Source organism: Microchirus variegatus, assembly GCF_963457635.1.
Source record: "Microchirus variegatus genome assembly, chromosome: 10".
In the NCBI taxonomy this organism is placed as follows: domain Eukaryota; kingdom Metazoa; phylum Chordata; class Actinopteri; order Pleuronectiformes; family Soleidae; genus Microchirus; species Microchirus variegatus.
In genome coordinates this window covers 5,902,970-5,917,025 of record NC_139811.1, presented here as the reverse complement: position 1 = coordinate 5,917,025, position 14,056 = coordinate 5,902,970, and the positions used below count along the sequence as shown (strand labels likewise).

The following is a 14,056-nucleotide window of genomic DNA, read 5'->3' as shown; positions in this document are numbered from 1 at the left end:
TTGTTTCACGTGGAGCAAAGAAACGATGAAAATATTCACATTTAAGCTTCAAACCGATTAATCGAATCAAAATAGTGGCTTTAAAACATTCAGAATGATTCATGTGTCGGTTTTTATTTCTCTCCCCTCACATGTGGAATCATTCTCTGCTCTGATTGGCAAGGAGCCACGCTTCGTCGGCCATTTTGTTTGGACCTGACCGGAGCGGCTCCATCACAGCGACGAGGAACAATATTCGCTCTGCTGAAAAAAGCAGGTGGAAAATATCTTTTTTTTGGAGGGGGGGGGGGGGTCTGGAGGGGAATCTGGAAAACATGATATCCAATTTTATTCAAACGCGCCAACGTCTCCAACGCAGAAGAAGTTTAAAACGCCGTGTCGCTCGCTCGCACGTTCACCGGCGATCGCCCCGCTGTGAGCGAAGCATCGGTGAGAGCGGCGGCGGCGGAAGGGAGCGTGCGGAGAAGAAGAAGAAGTGTTAAGCGAAAACAAGTATATGTTAAAATGAAGGGAGAGAGAGAGAGAGAGAGAGAGAGAGAGAGAGGCAGAAAAGGATCAGAAGGAGAGAAGTTGGCAGAGGCTGTGTGTCAGTTTGAAAAGCTGGCACCTTCTAAACAGAGCTGCGGCTCCGGGTGCCAAACGCTGCCAACCAGCCCCGCTAGCCTGAATATCTGCCCTCCCCTCTCTCTTTGTTTTCAGCATGGCATTTTGCATCATCTTTATTCCACGCTTTTCTTTTTTACTTTATATCAGGGCTCGGCATCGCGCGAGCGGGCACCGACTGACATTTACGAGCATTAAATTAAGAGAATAAATACAGACTCACGCAATTATTATTAGCGGTAATTTCAATGATTTTTGTTTGGGTTATTTTATGTGAGCCGCTTCTGTGTGTGTGTGTTTGGTAATTTTCTGAGCTTGGAAGAGTTTTAAATGAAAATCCACACAGAGAATCTGTTCTCGGTGCGGCGGCGGCGGCGCGGCGTTCCAGTCCTGTTTTCCATATGGAAAGAGTCGTCCCAATTACAGGGCAGTCTCCGCGTTCTCTGCTTCACTGGACCGAGGGAACAAGGAGCGAGGCGGACTGATCAGAATCTGGCTGCTGGGAGACGGCCCAGAAAAGGCTCTCCTCTTTCTCTGTTCCTGCTCTTTGCCCCTCGGCTCGGGCGGCTGAGAAGCCAAAGCCGCCCCTCCTGCGCGGGGATACGTATGTTTTTTGGGGACAGACAGATTTCAGGCCTGGCGTCCGTACAGAGACGACTGCGCTCGTGCAGATTTCGAACGCCGATACGAGACCAAAAATAATACACAAAAGAACCTATGGTGGGGGGGGGGAGAATGTTAGCATATTTTGTTCTTTTGAAGAAACCTATTCAGGAACACAGACGAATGTAAAAATAAAAGCCTTTCAAGTGCTGCAAATGGTTGCTTTTGTGCATATTATTAGATCATTTAATTTACTGATAAGTGAATTCATGTTCTAATGGAGTAGAAAAAAGTCAGTCAACACAGTTAAGCTGAAAAAAAAGAGACACCAGAACAAATATTTATTAACCTTAATTAAACAAATAATTAAAAATCGCTCTACAGTGAAATTAGGTAATAAAGCTAATCCATGTTGCCGAGAAAAGGCACTTTCTGCTACAAGGATTTTTTTTCCTTCCCCCTCCCGTTTGTAAAGCTGAGACCTGACCTTTATTTCAAAATTAGACTTAATTCAATAATATACTCGGTCTTTTGTGTATCTTCTCCGGTATTATTCACTAAACTGGATAATTACAGTTGAATATGAAGCAGGCTGGATCCTTTCCAAACCCATAGAGGCTCTAAGCGGTCGGACCTATAGAGCGGCGGGAAAGTTGGGGAGGGGTCGGTGGAAGGAGGTCAGGGGGATCGGCGCGAGTGTCAGTGTGACGGTTTTTGCGTCTAATCGGAAATTGTGTGGACGTTTGATCCGTCCGTTTGCCAGTAATTATTTACACTCTGCACGTTTACCTCGACACACACAGGAAAAAGAAAAGTGGGCCACGCAGGAGGGCCCCCCCTCTGCCTCGGTGCACACTAAAACGCCGCAGTGTCGCCGACGCTCAAACTTTATTGGGCCAAATGACAACAAAGCGGAGGGGAAGTTTCCGTTCAAAGTGTCCGAAGCAGCAGTGTTTTTCACACCAGATGAATGTGGCTCCCTCGGCGACGGCGGCGGCGGCACTCTCCATTTCTCTCTCTGTCGTCCCCCGGATTACGGAGCCGTGCCAGAAAAGTGGAGCGCTCTGCCCAGAAACAAGCAGCCGAGGCAGCGAGGAACGCTTAGCCGTCATTTTTTCCCTGCCATTATTGTTATTATTCTCTTTTCTCGTTCTGCAAATGACGACGGGACAACATTTGCTTCTCTAATGTACAGCAATCACAATTACACAAATCTTAGTATGGGGAAAAACACTAAATCCTGACTCTGTCCCGTTTGGTTTTCTTCTTCATTATGTAACCGCATCTGATAGCCCTAGCTCCTTTTGAAGCTCAGGATATTGGGCGAAGCAGATAAGATGCGTTTGATGGATTAGCATGACAGTGGGGCGTTAAGTCTCTCAGTCTGGCCGTCTGTCTCCGCGTCGATCCCCTCGCTTTGTTTCGCCCCTCTATTAAAAGATATTCTCTTGGCCATTTGTAACCTCGGGACTATGCGCGGAGACACATTGATGAGTAAATGAATATCTTAGGTTCACAGCCACACCAGAGCAGCATGGAGATATGGTGTTGTCTGACACACACGTACACACACACACCCAGAAACAGAGCTGGCTTTCAGACCTGGCCTTGGCACCTCTCTGGTCCGTCTGTCTCCAGCACTGAGAACAGATATGGCGGCTGCACTCTCAGAAACATCTTTTTATCATAACGGCGCAAGAGGTAATGAAAGCCGTATGAGGACGACTCAAGAATCCAAACATGACTAATGCTGGAACTGTGCGGGCTTCGTCAGGCCCCGACAAATATGGAACACGTCGCTCAAAAAAAGAAGACATGACCTGATCTGGGGTCTTTGCTTTTTAACAGAGCAGTGATCAAAGATGTGATCAGATCACTTCCTCCACATCCCTGAACCATTATCATCATCATCATCATCATCAGAATCCCTTAAAAGAAAGAATGGTGACGACCCCTGATCTGTCTGTAATCGTGCCGCGTGTGTGTGTGTCGCCAGGTAGTTGTCAAGAAAACAACGATCAGGTTCGTGTTAGCTCAGCTTGTTTTTGCATGTGCGGAGCAGAAGTGAAGATCAGAGTTACAGCTGCTTTGATCTGTCCCAGCACTCACTGCAACCCCCCCCCCCCCCCACACACACACACACACACACACGCCTGCAAGTCTATAATTGGACAAAAGCAGAGACGCATACTGCACTGACGGGAAGCAGAAACAGAGGAGGGGGTTAGCGTTAGCATGCGTGTGTGTGTGTGTATATCTATCCCATGTTCTGTCAATCACACGCTCCCACCTCTTTAAACCCCCCTCCTCCTCAGCAGCGAGTGACAGTAGTATCAATGGGCAGAGGAGAAGTGAAACTCCATGGCGGGAGGAGAGACGGCTGCAGTCCAATCATCAGGCAACTGGCAACTGATAGCTTCCGCAAGACACAGACACCCTGGAATGAGGAGCTAAGAATAAAACTGTAATGTTGCCACCCCAAAGGTTAGAATGGAGCCACCGTGTGTGTGTGTGTGTCTGTCCTCTAAACTCTGGTTAACCCCAGTCTGCCTCCTGGAAAACAGAGCCATTTGAGACCAAGGAGGAGGACGACATATTTTAGTTGTTTCCCTAATGTTTTTTCTCTGTTCCTCTGCAGTTGCATGTGCAAGGTGCTGCTGCAAGAGCTGGGAAGAGGACCTCTTTTTTTTTTTTTTTTTTTAATGTAAAAAAAAATGAACCAATTTTTTTGAACCAAGTTTTTCCCTATAAAGAAAATGTGCATAATCAATTAAGACAATATGTTTACTCTCTGAAAAACAATAACAATGAAACTGATTCGTATAAGAAATGCTCATATATACGTATAAGAAAGAAACGATAAAGGCGAGTTCAATTCATGTGCGGGGATGAGTGGCTGCTGGATTCTGGCACGTAATGAAAAAAAAGAGGCTTTACTCTGAGGGGCACCAGGCTGCGCTGGGAGCTAATCTGAGCCGCGCTTCGCTACGGAGTATTGTGGAAACAGGAAGAGGCGCTCACGGAGGGCCCCGCAAACTCAAGCTGAGTAACACACTGGGCTGAAAGCAGCCTGGCATGGGGTGCTCTGTCTCACAGGAATGATGCACCTCCCTGCCAAGAAGAAGAATTAAGGGCCTGTAACTGTATGCCAGTCTGGGGTAAGAGAACACAGGATAATAGTAAAGGGCAGAAGAGGGGTCTGTAACTGTGTGTGTGTGTGAGAGAGAAAAAGAAGCAGTGCGATCGCACTTCACCTGGATCATAAAAACAATAAACTATAAATTAACTCAAAGATGAAACGGCAATTCGTGTTCACGCAAAACTGTGGTCTTGGTCGTGCTACGTCTGAAAAGAGAAGCTCGGTATTATATTACACGAAATGACAGCGCACATTTCAAACCTCCTACATTTATGAGTTACTACTTTGGTGTTTATTTGTTTTACACTGAATCCTGACATTTACACGCCACAAAAAAAAAACAAAAAAAAAATTGATGAAGCCACAGTTAAAGTGGATTATTTTTAATAAGGAACAGTTCTGCTCGCTCTCAAGACCACAGTCATTATGCTTTAGACAGCATTTTAATTCTTTTAAAATGTCTTTATCTTAATCTAATTTGCTTGTTTTATACCAGACGTGTGTTTTAACTCATCTTAAATTTAGATTTCCAATTATTGATAAATAATCTAAATTAAATAAGTAAAAAAAAAAAATCAAGGTTCCTATGGAGCTTGTGTCACTGTAACATCAAACAAAGGTGCAATACAATATTCCACAGTGGATCATTGTCCACACAGAGGAATGTATGTGGCTTTGTATAAACAACACTCGCATATTTCCAGCACCTCTATTTTAACTTCACAGTCACAACAGGAAACGCGCGTGTGTGTGTGTGTGTGTCGAATATGGAAAAATAAAACAACTCATGACACGAACCGACAGAGGCACAACCACACACTGTCACTAACGTGTGTACGTGTGTGTGTGTGTGTGTGTGTGTAATCAGCACAATCAGACAAACAATGAAGGGGCAGCTTGGATGTCTGAGGGAGAGTGTGTCCACTCGTGTGTGTGTGTGTGTGTGTGTGTGTGTGTGTTGTGGCGTTAGGCTGACGCGGCTGAGGCTGCAGACAGGCTGACTCTCCCTGCCTCCTAAACTATCTGGGACTGGGCCAGCTGTCACTGCACTCTCCACACAACTACACACACACACACACACACAACGACACACACAGCAATCACACAATAACATACACATGGATTAAAGACTCATGACAAACTGCCTCACATATGCACACGTATGCACATGCATGCATCCTCAGATAAACAGGTTTGCAGATGCTTTTGTTTACAGATGGCGCTGGGAAACATGCACATTTGGATTTAGACAAATTTGCGCGCAAATACTTGAACAAATGTACGACGGCAAACATATCTGTAAACACTGGTTTTAAGCCTGGCTGTCAAATTCTTTGAATCTCTTTAAACCAGATAGAAAACATTGATCTATAAAAAAAAAGAAAAAAAATTGGATTAATTAGCACAGACTGTGCCTTTAAATGTCAAAAACGGGGCTGTTATCTCAGTCCTGACAGTGTTTAACAAAGCCTGGCATTGGCTCAGCTTGGTACATAGTAAAGGGCAGGGTCCAATCTGTAAGTCGCATGCCAGGGTGTGTGCGTGTCACATCACACGCTGACCTGAGTGTTAGTGTATTTGTGCGTACGACAAAATCACCACGTGTGTGTGTGTGTGTGTTTCATATATATTATTGCGGTCAGGGAGCACATACCTGGTGAGTGGACGAAGTAGGCCAGGTAGAGGTCCAGCTCCTTGACCGTCACTCCAATGTGGTGCGGCTGGACGCACAGGCCGTGGTTGGAGCACTGGGGCGACTTGACCAGCCGCTCCCCGTCCGTGCTCTCCAGGGGGCTGCCCTTGAACAGGATGACCATCACCAGGTCCAGCCTCCACACCTTGTCGGCCTGGCGGAGGCAGTCGATGCGGCGGATCTTCCCCTTCTGGTCGGGGTTGGACAGCACGCAGCAGGGGGGCTTCTTGCCCGTGATGGTGAGCACAAAGTCCTCGCGGAACTCGGGCCGGATGTCCTTGCGGAGCTTGGCCAGCAGGCGCGAGGCCCACTTCTGCTTGATCTCTGGCTTCTCTCCCAGCAGCTCGTCCTTCACCGCGCGCTCCTCGTCCTTGGACATCCTCTTTTCGTGCTTCTTGAAGTACTTGCGCTTGCGGGCCTGCAGGTTGAACCAGGTGTACGAGAAGGCACGGACATGGGGAAGGAGGGCCTCGATGAAGGGATGAAATTCATCCTGGAAGCAGAAGCAAACACACGGTGTCAGGGAACTGAAGGAGAGACTTTTATTTAAAAAAAAAAAAAAAAAAAAGACAGCATGCAAATTATTTAACATAAAGCTCCTAAAATAGTGACGATTAAATAAAACAGGCAAAAAGGGTGAAAATCTAAATATGACATCATTTATAATAGTGAATAATAAAATGTTTAAATAGTACAGATTTAATTTAGATGAAAAAAAAGTATAATAATCATCAATTTAAATAAAACATAAATAAACATGCATTAAAGAACGGGTAAATTATCCTTAACTAGAAGATGCAAAAATCTGCTTTTCCACAAATAACATAACAAAGACAACAAAATCAACACAAATACAACAGCAACAGAAAAGCTGAGCCAAGTCGCGCTCCCGTATTTTTCTTTTTTTTTTTTTTTTTTTTACCCCCCCGCTGTGAAAAGAGAAGTTATTCTGCTGTAACCATAATACCTTCACTACATATCTCTGGGCAACAAAGCCCAGATCTCGCCACAGCATTCCTGTGCCAGGGTTGCTGCCACACACCGGTCGCTCACCACCGCCAAGCTTTGCCGCCACAAGACCACTGTTGAAATGTGCTGCTAAAAGATCAGCCATACCATTTCCTATCTCTGCGACCATGCAACGGGAGCTCCAACCAGACTCACATTTCCACAACAAACTGAAAGCGGACAGAAATCACCACAGAAAACCACACTGCAAGAGGAAGACAGACGGCCTGGTAGTTACCATTTTGCACTCTCATCATAAATTTGGCACAGCGTTTAAAGTGAAAAAAAAAAAAAAAAAACTCCGGCACCAGTTTTTTTTTTTCGCCTCCCGCGCTCCCCAATGTAAAGCAAGTACTGGTTTGGCAGAGGATAGAGAATTAGCAGATGAAAAAAAAAAAAACCCTTGCAGGGTTGTTAAAAAATGAAATAATTAGCAGAATATGACGCTCATTAAAAACGGTGAGCCAAAATTTAAAAACCACAAAAACAACGTTTTAGGAAAAACAAAAGAAAAAAGGACAGATTTAAAAAAGTTAAAACAAAAAAAACCTGTCAGGTAAAAATAGAAATGTTAACTGTATTGCTCTCTGAAGAGAAAAAAAAAAGAACTTTAACAACAGGGATAGATGCACTTAAAATAAACAGTCCTTTGTGCTTTCCAAAAATCTACCAAAAAAAAAAAAAAGTCCTTGGCAAAGTGTAATTGTTAGTGGTGTCTGTTCTGATCCCTGGGCCCGGCACAAGACTCACACACACACGCACACACTACACACACACACACACACACACACAGATGGGGGGGCCAGGGAGAGCAGAGCACAGAATAGGGAGGAAAAAAAAAAAAGAGAGAGAGAGCCGAATCAATGTTGGACGAGCGCATACGACCGCTGGCAAAGCCGAGTGCTGCTTCTTTTTTCCCCTTTTCTCTCCAACTCTCTCTCTTTCTCTTTCTGTTTCTCGCTCGCCGTCTCTCGTCCTCTCTGCGTTCTTTCCCTAACCATTGCTTGAGCCTTTGCCAACGCCGAGTAGGGCCCACCTATTTGGCAACAAGATGCCTGTAGCCCAGCCAATGCGTTAGCTTCAAGAGCTGAAAGGGAGGGAAAAGAGAAAGAGGAGGAGGAGGAGGAGGTGGTGGTGGTGAAGGGGGGGGTGGGGTGGTGGTGGTGAGTGGTGAGTGGTGAGTGGTGGCAATGAGAGGGAGACAGTGAGAGCGCAGAGGGAGAGACGGAGAGGGAGCAGGTGGGAGCGTAAGAGAGCGCACAGCCTCGTCCGACGCCGCGCAATTTGCCAAATCGACAAGTTCCACTCTGACACGGAGGCAAAGTTCAGGGGAGCAAGTCTCCTCCTGCACCAATCCCTGCAGCCCTCAGCCTAGCCTCCATCTTTACTATGGCCGCCTTCGCCTCGTGTGCCTAACACCCCCACCCCACAAACACACACACACACACACACCCTCCTCTCTTGCCTCTCCTCTCCTCTCCTCTCTACCACTCTCCCTGCTTGCATAATGCCACCTTGGCAGAGGATGGCAAAGAGAGAACGCACAGCTTCTGAATCCCTCCAGACCCCACCACCACCACCACCGGCAGCTGCTCGTGGGTTTACCACAGCAAACAAAGAGGGAGAAAGAAACAAACCTCGGGCAGCCACACGGCTCCGAGTGCACACACACACGAAATGATTTAGATGCACAAATGTCGAAAAATGGTTACAGATTATTTTTTTTACAAAAAAAAAAAAAAAAAGGGGAGGGAAAGGCAAGCGGGCATGAGGAATCTGCCTCAGCTGAGGTCAGCACAACGGTGAGCAAGAGGAGAAGAAACGGCTCAGTGAGATGTCGCCGTCTCCAAACCCGCAAACGCCAACGTAAACCCAAATACGCTGCTACGCTGCTTTCCTCCCAAGTCCCCCGGAGGTTTTGGCGTGAGGATCGGGGGGGGGGGGGGGGGGAACGGCGAACAGCGATGGCTGCCATGTTGCCTCCTCGTGAGGAAGCGCTTCATTCACGGCTGCACCTGCTCTGCAGACGGCACAAACGCTGCTGAAATCCCAGACCGGCAAACACAGGCTTGTGACTGCAAACAAGCACATTCATACTTACACATTTATATATATATATATATATATATATATATAGTTGTTTACAGATCTGTGGATGTTTTGTCAACACACAAAATTCTGCCAGAATCCAACGCCACAAATTCTATATGTTCCTCTTCAAAATAAAAAAAAAATAAAAAAAAGTTAAATCACGACAACACGACACACACGCGTGTTGTGGCGAAATGATTCATCAAGTGACACAAGAATGACCCTTACGTCTGGTCTTATAATCAAAAAAACATCAGGCAAAAAGACAAACCATCTGCTGTTCAAGCCTCTGGATGCTTTTTCCTTTTCCATACTTAACAGAAATGTATTGGAATATCTGACAGTTACTTTAAGAGAAATAAGCAGATTTGAAAGGGTTTTATCACAAAATAGCTGCAATAGGAATACAACCAGGTCCAAAATGCAAATAAATACAGTTGCAAAAATATAATATTTTACTGCTGTGGACCCAAGATAATGACAATTGACCATTCCTCCAAGTGTGAATCATATTGCACGTGCATTATCAGTCATATTAATCACATATGCTTCTTTTTAACCACATCGTGCATCGTGCAACAGCACTATAAGTCAGTGATTTGCAGCATTTTTCAAGACAAAGCAATAAGAAAACAGCTGTATATTGAGATTATTCTCAATTATTTGGCTTCATAAATCACCTTGCACCAATAATATGAGCATAATTGAGGCCAACTATGAGTAGGAGGCTGGATTTTCAAATTCTGACCAAGGTCACTGGAATTCTTGTTGATCCACAGACTTGCAAACGCACCAACAAAGGCACAGTCATCACTAATAAATGTCACAGCCTCCAAAACAGCTCTGCATCTCATCCTCATCACAGTCCCAAACATCAGCCTAACGCAACAGCAAGCCCCTCACTCATCCTCTGACAACAGTGAAGGACGACGCTCCTCCACATTCATCCCCAGTCGCCTTGTGTGTCATTGACCGATGCCAAAGTATGATACATGGTCAGATAATGCAACAAAGGAGTCCAGTGCACACACACACACATACTGTATATACTTGTTTTTTCCCTCTTTAGGACCTTTTCTGGTGTAAACACAGGACCGGTAGTCCACATGGTGGACAAAAACCTGGTCTTAATAAGGCAGAACCTCATTCCTGAGTCTACGGCTTAGGCTGTCCATATGAATGGAGATCAATGCAAAGTCCAAACAATAATAGTTGTTAAGATAAGATAAGATAAGAGATAAGAGAGTGGACATTTACAGCGTTACAGCAGCAACACAGTAAAGATAAGGATAATAAATAATAACCATGCATTAACAAGAAAGTACAATATAAACATATACTAACACTGAGACTATATAAAATAAAGTTAAATAGAATAGAATGTATAGTGTACATAATAGACACTCCAGAATATATACAGTATGGACTATATATTTACATTATAGACAGAGATTGAGCATGGGATATTGTGTTTATATTGTTTATATTGCACAAAAAGACAGTAAGTGTGTGTGCTTGTACGTGTTCAGGGCCTTTTCTGGCATAAACACCGACCGTGTGAGGACTACTAGTCCTAAAAGGAGACCAAAACCTGGTCCTAATATGGCACACAACGTCATTTCATGTTAACCGCGGTGTAACACAAGTCTTAAAAGATTGATAGAAATGCGAGAAAGTGCGTGTGTAAGGTGCGTTCGTTTCCATCACCACCTGCAGTACAAACGCACCGAAAACTTAGCAGCAGCACATTACTGACACTTGAATCGTCTGCCTTTCAATAAGATATAAATAAAGCTTTCTGCGCGACTCTGCGAACATGCAAAAAACACAACCATTCAAATGTCACCGGGAGTTGACTGCAAGGGGTTTAAAGTCATTTTCCTTAGTCATGCTGTTAAAAAAAAGTCAGGGAGATGTTTATTTCTGTTTGTCTATTTATGTGTGTGTGAGCTGAGCTGCATAACGGTGTTCGTTTACGCTGACGTCATGTTTATAGCCTTACCTGGGTATTAAATTAGCCAGGTAGCCCTCCTCCTCCTCCTCCTCCTCCTCCGTCTCCTCCGTTTAGCTTCAATTAAGGCTCATTATCACTCATACGTCGGTGGCCTCGGTGTTTTCTACCAGAATATTCTTTTTAAAAAGAATGACGTACACACGACAGCGCTGTAAATACGAGCTGTTAACAGCTAACACAAGCTAATAGCTTCACCTTAAACGACCCCCGGACGTCCACAGTGCAGCGAGTGTGTGCGTGTGTCCGCAGAGCATTATGGGTCATACTAGTTCAGGCTCAGGTGTCGCATCATAATAAGCCCCCCTCCTTGTCGTGAAAAACATATCAAAAAACACCTCAAGAACGCGAATATTTAACAAAATAAATAAAATGAGACCTTTTCCACTTAAAAGTGATCATTTTATTACAATATTGTCAAAAATATGTCATATAGAACCCCCCCAGGAGAAGACAGGATCACATTTTCGGGAGGTACGTCAAGAAACTCGGCCCCCTGCTATCTCATACTAGCATAATAGATTATAGATGATACTCTAATACATAATAATTACAGATATTTTCAGTTTGGCCCAACAAAAGAATATTTTTTTTATTATTTACAGTATTTTTTAAATCATATTAGTGTTTGATCAAAACGATCGCGGTAAAATCATATCCGTTTCTTTAATATAAAGATGCAGATGTAAAAAATAATAATAAATAGTACTATACTTAAAATATAATAAATATAATCAATTATGAAGACTGTTTTTTTTTTTTTTGGACGCAGCCGTCCAAGAATATGATGTTAAAAAAAACCTACATGCGGGAATACATGCATTGTTAAAACCCGACGTCGTTTTATATGAATAAAAATCAATACAAATGCCATAAACGTATCGGAAAATGTGATTTTTAAAAAATGCACCGCACTTGTTTGAAATGCCCTACATAAGCTGTTATGTTGTATGTGGAAAAATACATGATGAGTTTTATTTTTGACTTTGTCACAGTCTGGACCAACCTGTTCCGTCGCTGCTCTATTTAGTATCATTGTTTCATGAAGGCGTGGCCCCCACTTATTGGATTAAATAAACCCGACATAACCTTTTTGGGATGTAACATATGTGTGTGTTAAAACGCTGTGACACTAACATGTATGTATATTTATTTTTAATGTCATAATCCGTGCGCAAAGGAAAAGCGCAGCTTCGTTCTTCAGTGAGGGGGTGGGGGGGGTTAAGGAAAAAAAATGCTGCATAAAAAATAAAAGCCTCCGCTGAATTTAAATCCGAGACAAAAGAAATGATTTTGAAGTCCTTTATTTTTCAATTCTCCGCACGTCTGACCGAGACTGTGGAGTTGGCTGCCAACTTCAGATTAACTCTTTCAGTGAGGAGAGAGGAAGAGGGAAAAAAATAAGGTTCTTTAGTCTGAAAAAAATCCCGTTTTCCATCATCGCAGCGCTACATTTGCAGCTCCATTTGAATAATCCATCATTTAAAATATATGACATCTTTTTTATATTATTTATTACTGTGTCTGAATGGCCTTTAAAGGATTATCCTACTCTGATCCAGTATTGATCACCGTTTAAACCACATTACTTTACATTTTACTGCAGTTTGTTGAAAGCAAAATATGCAGAAACATATAAAAAAAAAAATATATTATTTGCTAATAATAATGATTAGATTTATTAATATGGCTCTATTGACCCATAGGAAAATCATGTATCAAATAATCTATTTTCCTGCCTTTTGCATGAAAGCATTAATATTCAGAAGGCCGATCCCTCTGTGTAAAAAAAAAAGTAGATCTCTACAAAGACAGAATAAAATGTAGGAAATCAAACAAACTTTAAAAAAGAAAACATCCTTTTGTTTTTGCAGACAACCTTAATTGACTTTCCGGGAAATTACGGAGATAATAGAACACAACGTTCAAGCCAAATAAATCACAATTTGGCACCGCGGAATGCCTTTCTCTGTTTTGTTGTGATAAATTGTTTGGCTTAAATATTTTTGTTTTCTGACAAACATTGATCACTGAGATAATTTCAGCCCTTTTGCGTTCCCCTGAACATGAACATTTATTTACAGGATTTATCTGGATTTCGCTGAGAAACTGAAGCAACGTGGAGTACACTGCTCCTCCTCCTCCTCCTCCTCGTCCATCTGACCCAGCGTTAGGCCTCTCCGCCCTGCTTTGTCCTGCTCTGTCCTGTGGTAGATGACCTCGCCGAGGCCACACTGCATCTCATTAGACCAATTAAGCCTCTGTCTGCACCACCCCAGGGCTTCCCAGCCGCCTGGCCCTTCATTAGAGCGCAGCACTGCGCTGCAGAGGGCCTCGCCTCCGTCCTCTCTTGACCGACCGAGTGTCCCTGACCTTAGGCGGAGCCTGACACCGGCTCCCCCTGACCACTGACTGAGAGCCAGGGCAGAGGAAGGTTGGGAGGAGACAGAGCCAGGAGGGACGGCAGAGGTAAAGAGGTTCAATCACTGAAGAGTGCGTTGCGTTCGTCCAGGTGTGGATATTATGGAATATATGAACTGGTTTAAGTTCCTACCAAATTATGGAACTTTACATCCACACAGTTTCTCACTGGGACGAGCTGCTACGATATTCAGCATCAGTACTGCTCAAAATCACTGGATCAGATTCGAGAAAATCTGATTTAAAGGTGCCATATGTAAGAATGTGGCCAAAAACTGTTACTACATTCAAATTCAAAATACCGAGGTGTTTTAGGTTTCGTTTTTTGACGTAACTGGCAACCCGTGATTGCTCGGCAGCTGAGACTCCACTGACTGCAATGATTGGTAGACGGCGGTAGGTGGCGCCACGTGCGAAAACATGATTTCAAAACATAAACATATTAATAAAATAAAAATATTTTTTTTAATGCAAATATTTTGTCTGT

The 14,056-nt window shown here is 43.7% G+C and overlaps 1 protein-coding gene across 3 annotated transcripts in view; it reads right to left on the bottom strand.

Annotated features, from left to right (window-relative positions):
• Window positions 1–14,056, bottom strand: part of nfixb (nuclear factor I/Xb) — a 170,702-nt gene that overhangs the window by 98,016 nt on the left and 58,630 nt on the right. For all 3 annotated transcript variants that reach the window (XM_083896322.1, XM_083896323.1, XM_083896324.1), the window contains exon 3: window positions 6,000–6,531. In XM_083896322.1, the coding sequence (XP_083752448.1) occupies window positions 6,000–6,531 (532 nt within the window). The remainder of the gene's footprint in view (window positions 1–5,999; window positions 6,532–14,056) is intronic.